The sequence below is a fragment of the Malurus melanocephalus genome, unplaced genomic scaffold, assembly GCF_030028575.1.
Source record: "Malurus melanocephalus ecotype Western Australia unplaced genomic scaffold, MMel_1.1 scaffold_18, whole genome shotgun sequence".
Classification (NCBI taxonomy): Eukaryota; Metazoa; Chordata; class Aves; order Passeriformes; family Maluridae; genus Malurus; species Malurus melanocephalus.
The window spans coordinates 804,077-825,207 of NW_026623250.1; the positions used below are offsets into that span (position 1 = coordinate 804,077).

Below are 21,131 nucleotides of genomic sequence, written 5' to 3' on the forward strand. Positions count from 1 at the left end.
AAATAATGGAGATCCTACACAGGTGTATGCTAAATTGACTTGGCAACCAGGTGAGTTTTCAAAAAGGAATGCGGTACTTCTTTACTACAGAAAATTCCACCAACTCAAAAGCTGTCGTAGCACTAGACATACTTCAGTATGTCAGTAAACCCTGAAGATTCAGGAAGCCCCCATTTGTTTTAAAAAAATCAGAGAGAAGAGTGTAATAGAGCCCAGAATTTTGGTTAAGGACATGGTATATGGATTTTTAGAGCAGAGAATCTCTTCCTTCCACAAAGACCAGCATTCCGTACGACAAAGTGTAGATATATGCCTTACATTTCACAAGTATGCAAGGTTGCTAAAAATTCAACTGGAGAACCCTGTTTTTAGGAGTAGACAGCCRTAGTTTAATGTAAAAGTGAAAAGTTTAATGTGGTAAGGGTTGGTTAGTTCACTTCTCATGACTGTACTGGAGAAGAATATAATTACAGAACATATGTACAATATGAATGTTTATTGGAATATTTTGAATTAATGTGATTTTGGCAAAAAGAAGAATATGAAAAATGGGATACAATAAAAGAAAGTGCAGTGCCTAAATTCCAGTAAGAGTGATCCAACAGAATGGGTACAGGACAGAGCTAAGTTAGGCAACATTCAACAGGAAAGGACTTAGAAAGGATTGGAAACCAGGCATGAAAAATACAGTGACAAATAAAGTAATCCTTCCAATCAACATGGACAAAGAATTAGCTGAGCGCTGTACCTAGTCTCAGATTTACGTTTTGAAAGAAGCACTTGGAACTCTCAGAATTACTTCACAGAAAGGCGTTTCAGAGTCCTAAGCATCACTCTTGTCCTACTTGAAGAAGAATACTTTGCACAAATTAACTGAAACAATCAGTTTTTGAATGTTGATTGCATCAGAATTTTTTTATCCCATGCTGGATTCTCTCTATGAAAATATTTTTTCATGTTCATAGGATCTGCATCATTGGTTTCATTATCTGCAATTGCTGTAACAATTTCTGCACTGAAATTTGAGTTTGACTACAGTTTGACTACTATTTGATACTATCATCAGAACCCTGAAGTGTCAGTACTACCTGAATGGATATCACACACATGCAACTACATGCATATAGCAGTCTAAGTCCTAAACAAGATGAGCAGCCAGCAGTGCTCTGTCTAAGTGTAGGCTGTGCAGAGTTTTCTTTCAAATTTAGGCTCCAGTAATCCAAATGACAAGCATCAAATAGATGAACTATTTCAGCTGGGTCTTCTGTTATGACATATTTGGTTTTCATAACAGTAGTCTCTAAGCAGATGACACCTCACTGCCACTGCAATTGACCTCACCTACATTTTGTGAAAAAATCTTCTTGGATAAGATTTTAYGCCAAGAGTGGGTAACTGAGTTCTGCCGAATAACCTCTACCTACCTCTGCAGCACTCTATGCAACCTTTAAGAAAGAGAAKGATCAAGTAATGCATCTGACTCTTTCTTACTTGGATTGCAAGCAAATAAAGAACAACTACATCTAACATCTAACAAATTATTAAGAGGAAAGCACTAGCTCTCAACATGAAGCCACAAAGAAAAGAACTGGAAGAACTCAGACCAATAATGTCTTTCTAAGGTACCCAGATCTGCAAAATTCTGTCCACTCACTCACTGCCAGGCATTTTTATTCTAGACCCCTTATTTGAGAAGACACCATGTTTATTATGATCCTCTGGAATTCTGTAAGGGAAATTGGATTTTGATTGCTGCAGACAAATATAGAGATAATCATTCTCACACAGCAGTAGAGGTTGCAATAAAATGTCTCAGCAAAGATTCTGATATTCCACATTAAAACTTAGTATTATGCATTTTTCTTCAGCACTCTTCACAACATTTCCTCAGATGTGTTCTTAGACAGTAAAATCTGGTAATAATTATCAAACACCATACACACTGTTTACAATAGAGTCATATTTCTTCATTTTTTATTGCATAAAAAGTAGAAGGCTGCTGAAAAGTGCCCAAACGTCTGCTATGAGCCATGCCAATACAGCAGCTCAGCCAAATATGCAGAGAGAAGTTAGCCAAATAAAAGAAAACATAACAAATTGGTAATGGTTTCTATCTTGACAGAGAATGAAAATTATACCTCAATGTGTGGCCACTCACGGACACATAAAAATGTCTTAGAGGCAATCATTTTATCTCAGATAACACACCCTGACAGTAGAGCAAAGCATACTGGCAGGCTTTCACTTCCCATAAAAACAGGCACCATGACCTACAAAATGGCCAGGAGGAATCACAAAGTTTGTGTGTATCATACATGCATATGCCATACAGAGATCATATTTCATAAAAATAAAATTAAGTAAAATCACTGTCTTTTGAGAAGTAGATTCAAATTAAGAAAGAATTTTAAAATCTAAAGTCATTACAGTTATCTCAAATATTCCTATACAACAAAGGTACTGAAAATGTAAACTCTTAATCCAAAATAGGCAATTTAACTTTCCAAGTGTTTTTAACAATCATTAATAGCTTTCAAAAGAATTCATTGCTTTGTTAATGTTGTGTTTATAGCCAATTTGTATAACTTACATTTTACAGTTTACTTGGCTTCAAAACAAATTATTTGAAAACAGATTGTCTCATCTGTCTGTAAAGTTAATAGGCACTTATTGAGTTGAAAAATTAATATTATATTAATTATTAGTCTATTATGTAATTTCATACTATTCTAAGTATCTGTTTTAGTGCAATTCTGAATGTAATATTATTTTCTGAATAAAAGTACAACTTCATAAGCTGAAATTGCAACACTTCTTCTTCAGTACGAATTACAATGATATTTTTGACAATTAGGTATCAATAGTTACTGAGAAAGAAATAGGAAGGATCTGTTTGAACTCTGTAAAAATATTTAAAAGACTAGTTGTATTACTGTGACAAGAAAATATCTGACATGAAGCTCAGTCCTTCAAGTTCATAAACGGCCAGATAATGGAATCTTATACTGGACATGGGGAGATTTAGACAAGATATTTGGAAGTTTTCCTTCACCAAGAGGGTGGTCAAACCCTGGAACAGGTTTTTTAGAGAAGAGATCAATGTCTCCAGCCTGTCAGGGTTCAAGAGACATTTGGACAATGCCCTTAACAAAATGCTGTAGTTTTTGGCCTCAATTAATCAGGCAGTTGGACAGGATGATCACTGGATGATCACTCTAGGTCTCTTCCAACTGAACTAACTCCTCTATAATTCTTGGAGAACTTAGAAATGCTTTGCTAGCTCAGAAGGATTTCAAAATATCAGTGAAATCCAAGGATCTCTAAATACACATTGYATGTTATCTCTCACCTTCCAAGAGCCTGAGGTAGGAAAAGACACAATGAAGGAAGAAAACATGGTTTGAAGAAGCAATAAAATTATTTAAAGTCATCTGAGATACAGAAATACTGGTTTTATTAAGACWCTTGCCAGGCAGGAAGTGTCTTAAATTTCTACCTCACTGGTAGTTTTGCTGCAGCTTGATGGCTTATGCACACAACTAAGGAAAAAACTGTAGGCAGAGACAGCCTATTTTGTTGGACCAGGTGGAGTGTTTGCTTTATAAATGGAGATGACCTATCCTTACAAAACCTTTTTGCTAGYATTCTCTTTTTTCCAGGCATTTTATGCATTTTTGCATTATGCATATTTTTAGGAGCAGATAATAGCATGAAGCCTAGGACTTCAAGATCACTCTTCAAATCATATTGATTTTTATGCCCTTGCTTACTTAAGGTGGATAGTTTGTGTGAAAGGTGAACATGACACAACAAGGTACACACTGCTTTCTTGACTGGGAGGTGTTGAGGCAATAACTTCTGCAGGGCTTTATTGATTTCACTAATACCCCACTTTCTTGGGGTCACCCTACACTCAGATGAGTCAGTCYATCCTCACTTCATCCACCATTTAAAAATACTTACCACTCCCAACACAGAATATTAGGTCTTAAAATTACAAAAAGCTCTACGTCTTCTACTCTTATGCCTTAATTTTCAGAGTACAAAACCAGTRCGTTTTAGCTGACTCCTAATGCAGCAGCTTCCTTCACATTTGATGCTTTCAGATAYTCAAATATATGCTTAACAGTAAGACTATGTTAATACAGTAAGGTTTCCATCAGTAAACACAGAAATCCAAACAAGAAAAAAACTCACCATCCTTCATCATTATCTACATCAGGTTCGGAAAGCTCATTTTCAGGAGTCTCTTCAATCGCCTGGGTTAACTTTGATTTAAATCGGTCCAACAATGCCAGTGTCTGAAATGAAACACAYGGTTTAAGAGAAGTTATATATTTCTACACACCAACAGCCATATACAAAATTTTTATTATTTTKAGAAACAGTATAATGAGAGTGATCTGTCACATGAATGTGGAAGAAACATTTTAGAGAGGCAAGTGAGAGAGTGAGAGGTGGAGGTGGGTGTGAGAGTGGGACTGCATGGAGAGCTGTGTGAGTGCTGAGCAGAGGCAATGCTGAGGCACTGAGAACACGTGCTTTTCAGGCATGAAAAGCACTTCTGTCACCATCTAGTGAAATAAAAATGCATATTTACGGAACAAAAACTTGTGGCTACTTACAGAATAAAACAGCTGATTAAATAACACTGCTGACATGAATTTTACTGTTTGGACCTGCTACTGTCCTCTTTTAGAGCAATCCACTATACAAATTACAAACTGTTCAAGCTTTGAAGATCCAGTTTAATTGATACTTATATACTTAATGTTGATGATCTTTTAAATTATGTGTGGATATTGAAAAAAAATCAAAGCTTTTGTCTCAAATAAAATGAATCATCTTAACTAATTCTGCAGATACAGGTTCTTATGCTGCATACATGAAGCTCGTACWAAGTTAGATTTCCTATTTATTCTCAAACTGAATTGAGATTGTCTCATATTGACATTGCCTGATCTTTAAGATACAATGAAGTTACCAGATCTCATATGACACCTGAAGACCATACCACAGTTCTTGTTTCTGATCATCTGAAATAAGAGTTTGATTATAAAAGAATTGTATGCCTGAGCCTTGTGATGGGGGGGGGCTCTTAAAAAAAGGGGCAGAGTGTATAAATAATTTGCACAGCCCACAGCTTTTTTTTTTCCCCCTGATACTTGAGACAGTCCTGAAAACTAAAGCATCAGGGAATAAGTGCCTTACTGAATTTATGTGGCAGGCTTCATTTGATTTGTAGGTGATAGGTTGGCAACTTATGTTGTAAAACACCTCTGTATGGCTGTGTAGTTTTGTTTGGTCAAGTTTTTCAAATTTAAAAGAATAAAAACTAAATAAGAATAGAAAACAGAAATAGGAAATACCAAAAGTGTTCACTGGAATCAAATTTCCTTCTGGGAGCAATCTTAACTTGAGGAGTTTCCTGGCTTTTGAATTCTTTCAAAAACATATTTTAACACTGCCAAGGGCAGATTTTGGAGGACTTTTTTTGCATTYACTTTCTTCATTTTCTGTCTAATCTTCTGTGTAAGGTGAGAGAAAAAAGTCTTAAAGATATTTGCCTGCAAATGATTCTAGTTCTATAACCTTCCATACTACTGCGAACAAACACTTGCAACACCTGAGACAGCAAATCTTTGCCCAGGCCATCAGAAAGAAACAAACTGACCCTTTAATAATGAAATTATGACCAACAAAAGCSACATTCCTTGTGTCTTGTCTAATCTTCTCCAATGCCAGCATTCCTGTGAATAGAACCTGATGACAGAAATAATTTTGAAATATCTTAGTAGGCATTTTTGCCGTGAGTCATGAGATGTTATACCCTGCTTCAAATAACTTTGTAATTGGACCATTGTAGAATAACAGGGCTAGGACTTCATTATCTAGAATTTTAAGGAGATGTACTTTTTCTCCCTCTCCCTTAATTATTGCACTGATTGTGCTGTAGGATCAATTACAAGAAGAGGCTCTCCACAAGTGAAATGGATTACAAAGAACTTGATTTATTATCATTGAATAGTTGCCAGCAGGGTTACATAAATAAAATTAAGATCTACTAGAATATATGTCCCTATCATCTCATTTTTTTTCCCTGTGATATCCAGGACAGGGCTGGTATAAATTCATTAGACGTGGTTTTCAGTCCCTTGATCCACACTGCCAACAGAGCTTTAGTACTCTCTGATTCAAAGATAAYGGGATTTTGAATGTACAAAGTTTCCATAAACATCTGAGTTTAGAGCTAAATCAGCTTGCTGCATATATAAAGGTTTGCCAAATGATGCTTTKAAGTTACTGAGCCTCAAGTTTCCAATCTCTTCTAGATTCAACATGTGAACAGGAACATCTTCATAGCTGAACTGCCATGCACTTACAAACCAATGTTTTTGATGTACTGCACAGATTTAAGTTGATGGTATTTCCACCTCATAGGCAGTTTCACATATTTAACTGTTTCAGCCTTTCCTATTTTAGAAAAAAACAAATACTTTTGTAAAGCAAACCTTACTTTGCTCTTATTTGCCTACTAAAGCCAACATACTTCCTAACTGATTTTGAAAATGGATTTTAATTATACTTAATAAAGCTTCTCTTTTTACAGTACTTAGAAACTATTTCTTTCATTTCATGACACCAAGAAGTACTGATGAATATAATATTTTAAACCATAATTTAAAATGTTAAAAACTCCAACCAGAACAAATGCCAAGCATGTAAATTTCTGTCCCAGTGTTATCCTATGGCAAGGAGAGCATAAGGTGAAGAGATGCAAACCCTCACAAATGTAATCAAGGATACCTCTTCATGACTAGCACTTCCTTTCAGAAGATTCTAGTAACTAAACTGGAGCACTTTCAAAACACATTGAAAATTCACTTACCTATCTACCTGGGTAATTAAAATACCTATTTCTACAAATAATAGGTTTCTTTTAATGAAAAATGAAACAACAGATTTTAAAACTCTGTTTTTATATAAACGAGGAGATAAATATATTCAGAACTTTCTTCTGGATTTTTGTTGCCTAGGCTATCAAACTATTACCTGATCTTCACGAGAAACTCCTTTCTTTGGCTGCTGCTTTCGCTTGTCTTCATATTTTCTCTTCTCTTGAAGGTATTCTTCAACAACACTGTTTGGAGCAGGTTCCTCCTCTGAATAAGGAAACATACTTTGTTAAACAAATTTAATTTGGTTTCATGATTTAGTGTCTTTTTGGAGATAAAATACCAAGCACAACACTCCCATAAAACATTTCAGCGGCACTGCTTTCTCAGCAGTAGAATGATTTGCTGCTTGCTGAAATGAAAAACACAACACTGTGCTGGGCAGACAATGAGTCAAAAGATTTTTGTTTCACTTATATACTACTATAGAGCCAGGGAAAGCAGGATAACAGAAATAAAACCTCTGATGAAAACTGTTGAAATTCCTTTAACAAGCTGACCTTCATTTCTGAAGATCTTGGAGCAGTTGAGCTGTTATGTGTATTAATATTCTATGAATATTTGTTACAAAGTAGACAAATACAGCCAATAGAAAAATTCAGCACTTTCCTCTTTTGAAGGCTGAAGTAGCCACAAATCAAATCCTTGATCTTGCAATAGAGAAAAAAACCAGTAACACTTAAACTTCAAACTTTAACAGAGTCCATCTTATCAATCAGGAAAAAGACTTAGTAACAAACGGATACACGGATGAGTCAAGAGCTACTGTTCTTTGTGTTTTTTTAACAGCATCTTCATTACAGAATATTCACTGCCGTGACAAATTAATAATTTAATAGGACAAAAACTGACTAGGAAAATTGATCAACACCATACTTTCACATTTTCTTCTTCTTGAATAGCATTAAGACATTGCACATACTGATATACTATACTTGAAATTTATGTATGCATATTTAAACAATTGTTATTCCTGATAACTAACAGAAGAGGAAACCCTCTGGACGTCCATTGTAAATGATGAACAGAAAATACTTTTGGAGAAAATGGTCTCAACAAATTTCATGATATACAGCCTGATGAAACATAAGTTTAAATTAATTTGTTGTTATCAGGTTTTTAGATGACTGCTGACAGCTATACAGAAAAAGTTTTACATTCCAAACTAAATTTATCTTTCAATTGAAGTCTTCTATGAAGTTTATAAACACAGTACTTTGTAATACAAGGAAATGAATTTGCAATGATGTATCTACATAGAAAGTATTTGTTTACATATTTCTACAAATAAAATACCTTATTTCCTTTTTATCTTAATTTCTACAATTCTTTTAAACAACATTTAAACCCTTTCTACATTGTATTTAAAGAGTACCAAGGAAAATAATAAAACATACTTAATACCATTCAAAGCTGGGTTTTTTCTGTTTTCCAATTGATATGTTGGATATAGTGAYAAACAGAGAATTACAGGTATGAGCAAGATAAAGCAACAAAAATCTATCTTTTCGAGTGATCAAAATAGATAAATGCATACACACACACATTATGAAATCAAATCTGCCATAAATTCTCACGAAGCACAGTATCAGATAAGGAGAACAGAAGTACAGGATAAAACTACCACCCATAATGACAAAGCTCAGTATTTCCCCCTATTATGTCAACCTCTTCTACTAATTAAAAATGCGATTCCTATTTCAAGAGCAACCTGTATGAAAACAATCTGTTAGTTTTTGTATAAATGCATGCAACCAATCAAACTGTTGACTATCTGGAAACAACATAACATGTTCTTTTACTAACATTTAGCCCCCAGAAAAATAATCTGAAGCACAAAACCATCTTCTTCCTTAAAAAAAAAAAAAAAACAGGTGACATTTTCAGGTGACATTTACTTAAATGAGTGCTTTGAAGGGAATTACATTTACCCCATGATCAATATAATTGCCCATCTATGACAAGCAAAACAACTGAGGAGAGTGTGTTTGAATATGAAGGAAAATGCCAGTCTGAAACTGGCAACATTTAAACCTGCAATCCACCCTTTGCTATACATACACATATGTGATTCCTAGTCACATAAATCTTTTCACTAAAATTTAGTTTCATGTAGTGAAGCTCAAATAAAATTCTCATACAAAATTTCAATTAAAGCCTTCTTTTGAGATTATGGTTTCTTGGGTCTTTGCCTATCAGAGGTTTTCTAATCCTCAATTTCATGCTCTTTGCCTCCTAGGAAAGCCTTTTTATAAGTCAGGCAAAAGATAATCAGATCCACTTGAACTAACTTCAGAGTGAGTCAACCAAAAGAACTGTGCACTTTTTGCATTATATTTTTGCATCTTTCATTTAAATTACTTAAAGTCATGCCTGTATTTCTTCATGAAGTCTTACAACCTATCGCTCCACATTTAAAGCAAACAACAAAACAGGAAGGTTTTTTTTAAGGAGCCCCAACGTCAATGGGTTACTAACACATTTTAAAATTTTTGAATATAAATTCTTTTTTCATAAATTTTAGTATATTCAGTTTTTGATAAGCAGGAAATACTTGATAAAGTTATTTTGTGTCTGACGGTAATCAGCAAGAAAGAAAAAATATCAACAAAAGAGACTTGTTGGGAAGAAACCTTTTTAAGTGTAAAAGTAGGTTGCTGCCTATTACTTCCCCAAGTCTGCAGCCAGATTCCCTGCAAGTCTTTTGCAGCTGAATTGAAAATAAGAGGAACAACAGCACTGTATGATGATCATATCCAGGTTGACAAATTTAGGTCCATCTAGCTGATTCAGCAAAAGTATAATAAGGATTATAATTTCAGTATTAATCTCCTTAATCTAACAGGATTTTTTCAGATAAAAATTAATGAAAAATTATATGGATACACAGAAGTAAAATAACAAATAAATTCATTTTAGGTATTGCAAGATGCAGAAAATAATTTTAGTTACAGGGATCTTGCACCCTTGCTCCCAAGGAGGTCTCACCACAAAGTGTAAATATCAAGAAGCAAAAGAATTTCTTCTTTAGTTTGAACAAGTTGTTGTGTATATTCTGTCAGCAAGGAAGGCAAGGGGAAAAAAAAAGAGAAACAAGATAATCTTCCTTTTTGAAAATACATTTCACCCAACTTCCAAAAGAATATATAAGTACATTGCTATTCACCTCAACTAGCTTGAGCTACTACCAAAATGTTTTCATCTTACTGTGGCAAACACTTTATCACTTAAGTAATTTATTTTCTTTCAGATAGATTATTCTATCATGAAATTACGGCAAATATATGCCAAGAAGACGGTGTAATCTAACTTACAATTCTGGATTTGGGACATGGTTTACAATGACAGTCTGAAACTGAGGAGGAAACTCGGAAGTCTTTAAATCAGAAAGACATAAATAAGGAACAACTCAAATTATGTCAGTTTTTTAACTACAAACTGCAGAACAAAGACAAAACTTGATCCAAGGGCATTGAAATGAAATGAGTGGATCGTTTAAGGATGCATCAATTCCTAATAAGAAGCGAAGCAGAAGAAAAAGCCTGATAATTTTAAGCTTAATTCCTAAAGCATCCAGTAAATTTAACAGCGTAACAAATACTCAACAAAAGTTGTATCAGAAGTGCTCTATTTTTGAAACTATAATTTTATCTTCCACTTTATAGAAACCAAGAAATATGAATTCTAATTCAGCTGCCTGTTGGTAGACCAGAAAAGCACATTCACTGCTTACGCTCATATTGCCCTTACTGACTGGGCTCTGTTTTCAGCACTACAGGTAGAGTAACTTTGCCTTAACAAGTCCACCAGCTGTGCAACAGGTAAGTATGATTTCACACAAATGCAGGTCTGAGAGGTATACATACAGATTTCTGCAATACGAACGTTTTGTTTTACAAACTTTGTAGAAATTACTATCCCTGTAATTAGACTCTGTATAAAATCCCATATATTTTATTTCCTTTTTTTGAAGGAGATACTGAAGCTGAAGGAGATACTGAACATAAAATAGTTGTTGGAAAAAAAAGGAATTTGGCTTGTTGAAGGTATTACTGGAAACACACAAAACTTCTGAAGGGTAGAAAGAATACATATTGTGACAGAGAAAAATGCATGCTGATTCTGAAGGTTTAATGTCACCATAAAAAAGAAAGAGCCTATAGCATCAAAAAGGGTCAATTAAAGACTGGTTTATGATATTTCCTTGATGAGGTACACCTAGCAAGTAATGTTTACACACACCTGAATATCTTACATTATAAAACATTCCTGATATGCTAAAGTTCACAATAGTAATCCCATTAACTCTGGTAATGCAATTTTCACATATAATCATGAGTTCATGAAGTACTGAGGTAAGATAACAAGGAAAGTGTACAAAGATACCTATATTAAAAGGCATCCCTGTTTATTTAGCAGGGTTTGTGTATGTTTCAAATGCAGAGGGCCCATAAATTTTCTTCAGTATCCATAACGTATTCTTTAGCAACTCAGATGACACATTTCATATGATAAAAGACCTCATGGACAGAAATTTCAAGAAATGTGTGGCATAGCTTGTAAAAATACCAAAGGGGAAAAAAAAAATCTCAAAAACTTCTTGTTTGAAGTGAAAGAAATTATGATTGAATGTTTTGATGAAGCCCAAACCACATTCCTGTGTTAGTTCAGTATATTCCAYTTTCAGCTCATCAATATCCAGCTTATATTGCATTCTTGTGGAATTGCAGAGGTATGTAGTACTGATTTTAAAAATCTTACTGAGATCGAAAYCTTAAGAGAGTTGGTTTCGTTTACAAATTACATAAGGAATTCCAATCTGCTGTAATATTTCAGGTACTAAAGATGGAATTCCTATCAGAAGGTACAAATACAGAACTTAGAGACAGTTTTGATAAATAATAACCAAGAGAATCAACTCACTTCTTCCAGAAYTCAGGAGAAGAATTTATTACAGCTTTAAATACTATGTATATGAAACTTACAACACAGTTTAGTGTAAAGTAGTGCACAAATTAATACACAAGAAAAACAATATGAAATAATTTTATGCTTGAAAAAACCTGTAACATCCTCTCCTGTTTACTTTTGCATAGGACTAGGTCTACTTGTGGTTTTCTCTGCACCTTCAAGAACTGTTCCGTAACTGCTACTATAGCTCTGGCCAGCCTAAGATCCTAGAGCCACTGATTGCCAAGAAGTTAGGTAAGAGTCAGGAAATATTTAGCAACTGTGAACAACTGAATAGATTTGCTTACAGAATGAGCTTCCAGGATTGGACTGATTACTGGATTTTCAGTTTGTTACAGTGAAAAGAGCAACAGTTCTAGAACAAACTTACTAGTTCATTTAGCCAACTCAAATAATAAAAGCTTAGAAGTAATTCCTAGAGCCTCAAAACACTTATTTGAAAGATGAGAGTAGATTTGCAAAACAGTGAACTGCAAGTTTCTAGTAAATACTTTCTGAACTTCGGTAGCTTTTAGGCACATGGTCTTAGTCTAAAATGCAGTTAATTTTCAAATGTCAGTGGATTTTGAGTACATGCTTCAGATTACTTTGAAACTGGTTTACAGTGAAGTTTTGTCCTCTTCTGCAGAGAGCGAGGCAAGAGGTAAAAAAGCATTCACTTTAGCAGGAAAGGGACTGAAAGGGATGCTGGGTATAGGAGATTAAATGTAAAAAACCATGTAGATAGTGGAAGAAAACAAAGTTTTGCAAAGATGACACATTCAAGAAGGATACTCTGATACAATGTAGCTCTGCTGTATATACTGGAAAAAATGTTTACACTTAATGCATTTATACGGCAAAGTTCCCAAATTATCAAAATTTGGATGTTATTTTCACAATGTTCTGAAGGGAAAAAATTCTGTTAAAGTTCCAGACTTCAAGAAAGCATTTTTCCATGTAAGACAGGGCTTAATTCTTTGAGTGCTCCTGACATTACCCAAACTTAGTAATAAAACATAAATAAAATATAATCTTATATTGGCATTCTCACTTGATTTTGAGAATTTTCTAAACATTTCAGTCATTTGGTTACCATACCACAATTAAAAATGAGGCAGAAAATACTGCATGCCTTGGTAGAATTCTTACCCTTCAGTGTTGTTTTTTCCATTAGTTGTTAGGTTTCCCTGCTCAGTGTTTTACAGCTTTTCTGTTTTCTCATGTATGACAATTAAATTTCATTGTCCACAGATTATTTGACAGCTTACAAAAATGTTCTAACAAGAAAAACTAAAGTATTACTTCCTAAATACTACTGCTATTTAAAACCAACATATAGTTTAACATCTGGGCCAATGCTGTAAGTCTAAAGCAGATTTTACTGAAGTACATTCCCAGGCTTACTGTAAAGAACTTTGAAAAGTGTATCTTTCTCGAATATTTGACCAAGTACTTCAAAATGTTGAAGTAATTCWGCACTCAAATTATAGTGTTTGATGTAATTTCTGGCATCACTACCACAAATGTCACATAAAAGAAAAACATCTTATTTAAAAGTAAGGTCTTGACAGCAGTCTGGCATAGTCAACAATACTGTTCAGAAACTGGAAGACTGGTTATAATCAAACATGTAAGGAGAGAATAATTTTTTTTCTCTGACCTCTTGAAACAATGTAAACACTTAAAGTTTCACTCTCCAGTCTTTCTTAATTAATCTAATCTCAATATGGAAAAATATTAGGTAAGAATAATATGAACAATTTGAAGTGATACTAACTGTGATGCCAATACCAATAAAGATCTGTGCTAGTGGACATAAAATAGATATGTCATGCTGCCACCCCCTCCTTAGCATCCTCTCAGAATTAGACCCAATCCTGCCCAGTATGACCTAAGCCTTATTCTCACCATTCTGTGATCTTCAGTGAATTTCTCCCACTATGTCTGCAAGTTTTGGCTGAGATGCAGTGTTTATTAATCGAGCACAGAATCATATTGATGTGGTTACACAGCCTCTAAACTAACATTTTTTCCTAAGGCAACCAGCTCAAGGCATAGGCAGACACACTGCAAGTGTCTGCACCATCTGCACAGACATACCTGAGATAGTATGACAGCTCACTCTCCATCCCACATTCTCCAAGAGGATGGCCAGGGAACAATAGGAAAACCTACTGCTCCTTACACATCAATTTCCTGATAGAAGTATCCTTTTAGCTATATACAATTTCTTATATGTAAACTTATGTGGAATAGGTAAGCTATTACACTTTTAGCGGATTGTCTTTCATGTTGATAGCTCTACTGCACTGATGAAAATTCAAGGCAATAAATATAAACTGACTAGGTGAACTAAGTGAGATATATGAAATGCTTCTAACTTTGGGGCAAAATTATTTATTCGGTACAACACTTCTGCTAGAGTGCATTATATTCAAGATAAAGTACTTCTAAAGTCTATTCTATTATTCCTCGGTTGTAAATTCTTTTTCACAATAAAGATATGCTTCATTCCTTTGACTTACTATCTTTAAATAATCAAGATTCTACCCTTCCATACCACTCCCTACATAAATTACACATATCTTCAAGTATCTCCTAATAAACTAGTCCACATAGTGTTCTGCTAGTTTTGGGTGGGTTTGTACATTTTTACCAAATTGTTCATTATCTTTTTTGTTGTTACTGAAAGCAATACTTGGAACTGAGAGCAATAATGAAAATGAACTTTTACAGTTATTGCATTTGCAGCAACAATCACACAGTGACAGCTACATCACAATGCAAATTCATGTTCAGTTTGTTTTCTAGTACAAACCTGAAATCTTTCACTGTATTTTCATTAATCATTTTACCCTTCACTACTTGCATCTCATTTAACATCCTTTAAATGTTGCCTTAAATTTTAGAGCATGTTTATTTTAGATTTTTTTGTTAGGTATGCCAGTAACTAGTTGAATAGGTTCTTTCCTGCCATATATCCTTCTCAACAGCTACTGGAACAGACTGCTTCCCATCACAAAAAGGAAACCCAAGATTATTCAATATCATCGTTACCATTGACTGTTACCTGCAGATTTTCAACTGCTTTATGTCCTGCCTGCTATTTTATCTCAAAGAAAGTACAACTCCCCCCACCAGCCCTGGTATATAAGCTCCCTTGACTTAAATAAAAGGTATCTTTCCAAACCGTACCATAGTAGTAACTATGAGTATTACCCAAATACTACTTTAGTCTGTCACTGTAAAGGTAGATTTCCTCAAATTATGAAGTCCACTGACTTAACTGAGACCAGAACAGGGGTAAATTTAAGCAATAGTGTAGGAGCTGCCATACATAGCACTATTCAAAGTAACTTATACATGTACATAAGGACCACATTTTACCTTTTCTAGACCTCACAGTTCTTTTTTTATATGGTTAGTGACAGCATTCATTATTTTGCCAATGAGAGTTTATATTCATTCAGTGATTACTAGAAAATTTTCAGTGTCAGCAGTTTTTAACATTTGGTGCCAGATTTCATATACAAGTTCACAATACTGTATTTTAAATTTTGCTAAAATGCTGCTTATCAAGCTTACCTGTTATTCAAGAGAGTCCCTAAGTTTTTCTAAAAATTATGTTACACTTTCTACCACTCTTATAAATTGTGTGTTATCTGATTTTTTWAAAAAAAAATTGTATTTTCTTTCAGATTTGTATGATATTGATTACTGAATTAAGAATCCACTCTAAAAATGTGTCTTGCAACTTCAGAGGGTTTAAAGACCAGTGTTTTTTGTTTCTACAGTTTAGCTAATAAAGGGTGTTACATCCATCCAGATTAAAACAAACACCTTACTTACTATAACAAATTCAGCAATTGATACACATTTAAAAAGAAACAGGCTATAACACTGTTTGATAAAGAAATGGGGGCTGAAGATCCCATTTTCCTAAGGTTTAGAGAAAATAAATACGGTAGTGACTTCCTGAATTTGAGTTCCATTGGTGTCTTAAGACACATTAAAGTTTGAAGTCAGTAGCTTTGAGTTCCAAGTTAACCAGCTGCCTTTAAGCATCTTTCCGAGACAGAATGTCAAGAAGACTTTACAAGTGAGAGGTCACAGTACAGATTTAACTAAAGGACAGTGACAACATATACTACCTGATTTGAAGGAACAAAGGCTAGCTATACAATTTCCTTACGTACCGGCATGATTACATTACTACCACTCCTAAGCAAAGAAAAAAAATCTTGTGCCCACATTTATGTACATAAAACACAAAACAGAATGTTAACTGGAGATCTTCACAAAACTTCTTACCTTCTTTCTCTTTGGGTCTTAAAGCTCTTTCTTCTTTCTTCTGCTTTGCTTCCAGCAGTTCACGTTTCAGCTGTCGTGCTTCCTTTCGTAGCTCCTCACTGGAAAAAGAAGTATTTACAAGAATATAATGAGATGTAAAACCACTCAGACCAACCTTAGCAAAGTTAATGGGCAGTAGATTTTTGATACACACAAAGGGAAGGTACAGACTCATTGATGCTAAGAAGATGGCTTAATAATAATTTTTGACCTCAGAAAGCCCGTATTTTCATTGGCAGGAATAACAAGAGAACACTGGCATATGTCTTACCCCATTAGACCCCACTAAGACCCCATTAGAAATATGTTAAGGAAATAAATAATAAAACAAGGAATCCCAAATAAATTTTACATTAACATTTGAGTATTTAGCAATGAGAACCACACAAAGAGAATCTGAAACAGAGGCACTCCAAAATAAATACTGCATGTGTCATAAAATTCTGTCTTCTCATGTAATAAATCTTAGTATTCTGGATTTTTCAGTTGGACAAGCAATGCAGTTGTTCAGCAACGAGCAATGCAATTGTTCAGCGACAAAGATATGAAATGCATATAAGCATATATTATGAGATACGATACAAAAATTTCATTTTACAAGTTTTACAAAAACTTCATGTGATAACTAGAAAGAAGAAACTAAAATTTCCAGGTCATTATGTCAATATCAAATGAAATATTTGTCCTCACAGGATCACAGGTTGTAAGGGACCTCTGAAGATCACCCAGTCCGAGTTCCTTGTTCAAATGAGGGCCAAACACAGCACGCTGCTGGGAGCACTGTCCAGTCAGGCATTGAATATCCAAAAATGGAGACTCTACAGTGTCTCTGGGCAACTACTTCTTAACATCCCTCAATACAAAAAGCTGTTTTGTGAATTTAATTTAAATTTCATTTCAGCTTGTTCCTATTTGTGTCTAGCTAATGGAATCTTTACCTGTGGAAAAGAACTGATAATTGCTTCAAGTTTTTCTGGTGTTAGAATTTCTATTTTACACTTTCTTCTTTTTTTTATTTTTTTATTTTAAATTTTCAATTAAGTTCTGATTGGTTCAGAATTCATCAGTCAATGAAGTGCAGAAATTATAACAATGCAGGAACATGACACAAGAATTTTCCTGCAGTTGTTTCATGTACCTCCGTTTACATCTGTAATACCATTATTGACTACAGCCTTTTTTAAGCAAAAGACTTGGAACTATTGAGTGATGACTACTTTTGATTTTCATTGTCATTTGAATGTAGGCACAAATACAGATCTTGTGAAAAGCACTAGCAAAGAAGACTGTCACTGTAAGTTCTTCAGTCAACCACAGCAGCAGGTCTTCAGTCAACCACAGCAGCAGGTCTTAATTTTCAACAGAATGGCAGAGGCTACACTAAACCAGATTAGCAGTTTTTACATAAAACTACAAGTTTACCTTTCTACCTGAGAAGAAAATCATAGGGGGGAAAAAGATTTTTAATCCAAGTAATTTCATTGTTTTTCTATAAATTGGGGACAGCACTGCAAACAAGCTGCATTACAATACTAATACAGTATCCTGCAACATTTTATTATTGAAGTTGCACTAGGAACATGTGTCAATAAAAGGTTGCATGTTTTGAATACTTAGTGTCAGACAGCAACAGCAACACAGAGAGTGGGTTACAAAAGACACAGGGGAGTAGCAGAGCCTAGCACATCAGAAGTTTCCTGCAAGAGGGACCCACTCACTCTTTCTCTTTGTTAGCTAAACACTATTGCCCTAATTTGTGACAACTATTCAGTTCCCCCACCCCTTTTTTCACCACTGGAAAGAACTTTTTGCACAGACCACAGGAGGTCTTAATTCTCAGAAAATCTAACACCGACATTTTTTTCCAAGCCCTTCCTACAATCAGTACTAGATCAATAAACAATTTTTATACTTGGCTCTTTACAGACTCTATACTTCATATATTTTTTATTCCTAGCCTCACTTTACCAATTAGGTTGATGAGAAAGGCAATCCAAAAAGGCTTCATGCTGAAGCAGAAGTCACGAGAACTGGCTGATAGGAAAGCCAGACTATATTCACAAACCACATTCACTGGAACAGAACTAGAAACTAGAACTAGAATCCTCACTTTGTAAACTGGAAAATGTCAAACTGATACGGCAGAGTAGAAATAAAGTAAGCAATGACCGTCTGTACCTGTCCCTTTCACCTTGAAACATTGCATGCAGTAAAATTTGCATTCAGGTTTCACACAACATAGCTGCTGTCTTGTAATCAATTACGTAGATGCCTGCTATCCCTGAAAAGATTCATTTGCTAGAAAAGCACTGCCCTCTCTGCTCCATCCTTGTCTCATTGCTCCCTTGATTCCACAGCCAGACAGCAGGCCCTCCTCTACTTGCTCCTGCTTCTTCCTCTTCTTTCAAGTTCCTGCATACTAGAAACTATTCTTCCTCTCTCTACACACAGAGGTACTGCCAGAGCAAATGTAACCTTCCTCTGCAGAAGTTTGAAAAGGATCTAGCCAAATGGTTCACAACTCCATGAATTTCATATTCTACTCAGATCAATGAAATGAAATAGTGAAATAAGTTTATAGTGAAATAAGTTTAGGATTCCTTTTGAATTTCTGGTTCAGCTGTGCCTTGGTTTGATAGGACTGTGAACAGTGAACTAATAGGAACTCCACAAGTCAAGAACTCTGAGCACCTAGGTAACTGGGCTGAAATCTAGTTACATCCTAAAGACACCATGCATGGTGAAGGCATCGGCTTTCCTAATAAATTATTTGAATGCACAATCAAGAAAGAACAGCTCTCCATTGCTAATTACGGTCACCACTCTGGCTTCTCTTTGGCAGATTAATTAATACTTTTTTAAAATTAGTTCTTTTTAGAAGAAAGAATGTTCTGCTAGTTCAATCACTTCTGTAAACTTCAGAATTTTGAGCAATATTTCCTCAGCCCTTCTGAGCACGGACTTCAGGATCAGATACACTAATAGGGTTCAGCTTTCCTGCAGTTCTCTGCTGGTGGTGTACTTGATTCCTAACTCAAAAAGGAATGTAAGGAACATAAAGAACATACAGAACACAGCATTCAGTTATATTACAAGAGTGTTTTTATTGTATTGTGACAACTTAGGTATTAAATTTGAATTATTTGTAATACTCTGTTCTTACCTACTCTATTACTTTCATAGAAGGAATTAAAAAAACAAAAAGTCACTGCCTTTCAAATAAATTCTTGAAACAAACCTACCTGTACTATAAGTACTGCAGAAGCTCAGTTATATGCCTAAATCCAAAAGTCAACAATTTCTGAATCTGTATCGTGTCATTTTCTGCCTCCAGCTTTCCCAAAAGGTAATATAGTTACCTACCATCTACTAACTAGGTAGCAAAACTAACTAACAAGAACTTCAACTTCAGTATTTTTTTTCCTGAACAGTATACCAAACCATTCTATTGTAATTGGTTAGAAGCGAAGGAAAGCTAACTTGCTACCAGTTCTCTACATCATCAAGACTGATACCTATCATCAAGACTGGACTATAACATAGTAGTTCCGTTGTTTGAATTCTTGTAATTTTCCAACTTTTATTACAATGAATACTAGTGGAGTAGAAAGCATGACATTTTCACCAATGTACTTAGACTTAAGTTAACTAGGCCAGTTAGTTGAAACTGTTTTATCTTAAAAACKAGGGGATAAAGGGCTTGAGATTGGGGGGTGCTCATGGATGAGAACATGGACACAACCCATCCGTGTGCACTCATAGCCCAGAAAGCCAAGAAAAGCCAGAAAGCCTGTCCTGGGCTGTATCAAAAAGAGCGTGGCCAGAGAGAGCGTAGCAGAGAGATGGAGGTGATTTTCTGCAGTTATCTTAACAACATATATTCCATGGTTCAGCTTTCTAATATTTATATATACTATTTTTCTTTTGTATCTTAGATCAGAATAATACTCAGTTAGTAAGAAATAAAATGTGTTGGAAATTTAGCCAAATATTTTAGATGGATAAAATTGCTGCTAAGTGCCATGTACTRAAGGTGTTTTTCTGAAAGCAATTAAGGGTCCTCTGAATTTACAAAGTAACTAAATTCAAAAAAGAGAAGYTGTGTATTTGACTTCACATTGGTAAAAGAAAAGAGAACGGATTACAGAAATAAACAGTAACTGTGACTTTGGTGTAAGTGATCATACATCTGGGTTTGAAAGACAGGCATCTGTCAAGGAAGGCAGGGACGTCCTTTGAAGTGGAAAATACGATCCCCCTTCTGTCTGAATAATTATCACTTCGAAATCACAGGGCTTTCAGGTAAAAACACGGGAAAAGGAATAACAGTTCTTTAGTAGTACATATAATAAAGCAARCAAACAACAACAGCAGCCATACCAAACAAATGAACAATTCAGTGACAGCCCCCTCTGTGTCCTGCCCTCCCTCTGGTGCAGTTCCAGTCACGGCCGGCCAGGGGCACTGGGGGCTCCTGGTGGGCGGTGATTCCTCCACGCCGGCAGGGGGCGCTGTTCAGGCGCTCTCCCTCACGCGGTAATGGCGGACAGCCTGGATGGTGCAATGGCTGCAGCAGGAACCTCGCACTGGCGGCTGGGGTGGAAGGGCTCACTACAGCGAGCAAGAGATGACAGAAACTCCGCAGCTGTGGCAGGAGCCGTGGTGGGTCCCAGCAGGCGAGGGTGTGGAGAAACCCAGAAACAGTGGCAGAGAAGAGCGGGAGCTGAGCACGGGATTACTCCCTGGGTGGCTCTCCGGCGATGGCTGGTCCCTGCATCTGGGCTGTGCAGAYAAGGCAGCCCTGGTCCCAGCAGGGAATGGGGCGCTCCTGGCTCTCGCAGCACCCACTGGCTCTGGGCTCCCAAGAAGTAG

General features: G+C 35.5%; 1 protein-coding gene across 1 annotated transcript in view; it reads right to left on the reverse strand.

The window, feature by feature from the left end:
- The window catches only part of CWC27 (CWC27 spliceosome associated cyclophilin), a 99,918-nt gene that overhangs the window by 13,598 nt on the left and 65,189 nt on the right, over positions 1-21,131 (reverse strand). Inside the window, exons 11-13 of the mRNA XM_057389633.1 lie at positions 16,221-16,318; positions 7,054-7,163; positions 4,198-4,301 (exon numbers count right to left, since the gene is read on the reverse strand). Of these exons, the coding sequence (XP_057245616.1) occupies positions 4,198-4,301; positions 7,054-7,163; positions 16,221-16,318 (312 nt within the window). The remainder of the gene's footprint in view (positions 1-4,197; positions 4,302-7,053; positions 7,164-16,220; positions 16,319-21,131) is intronic.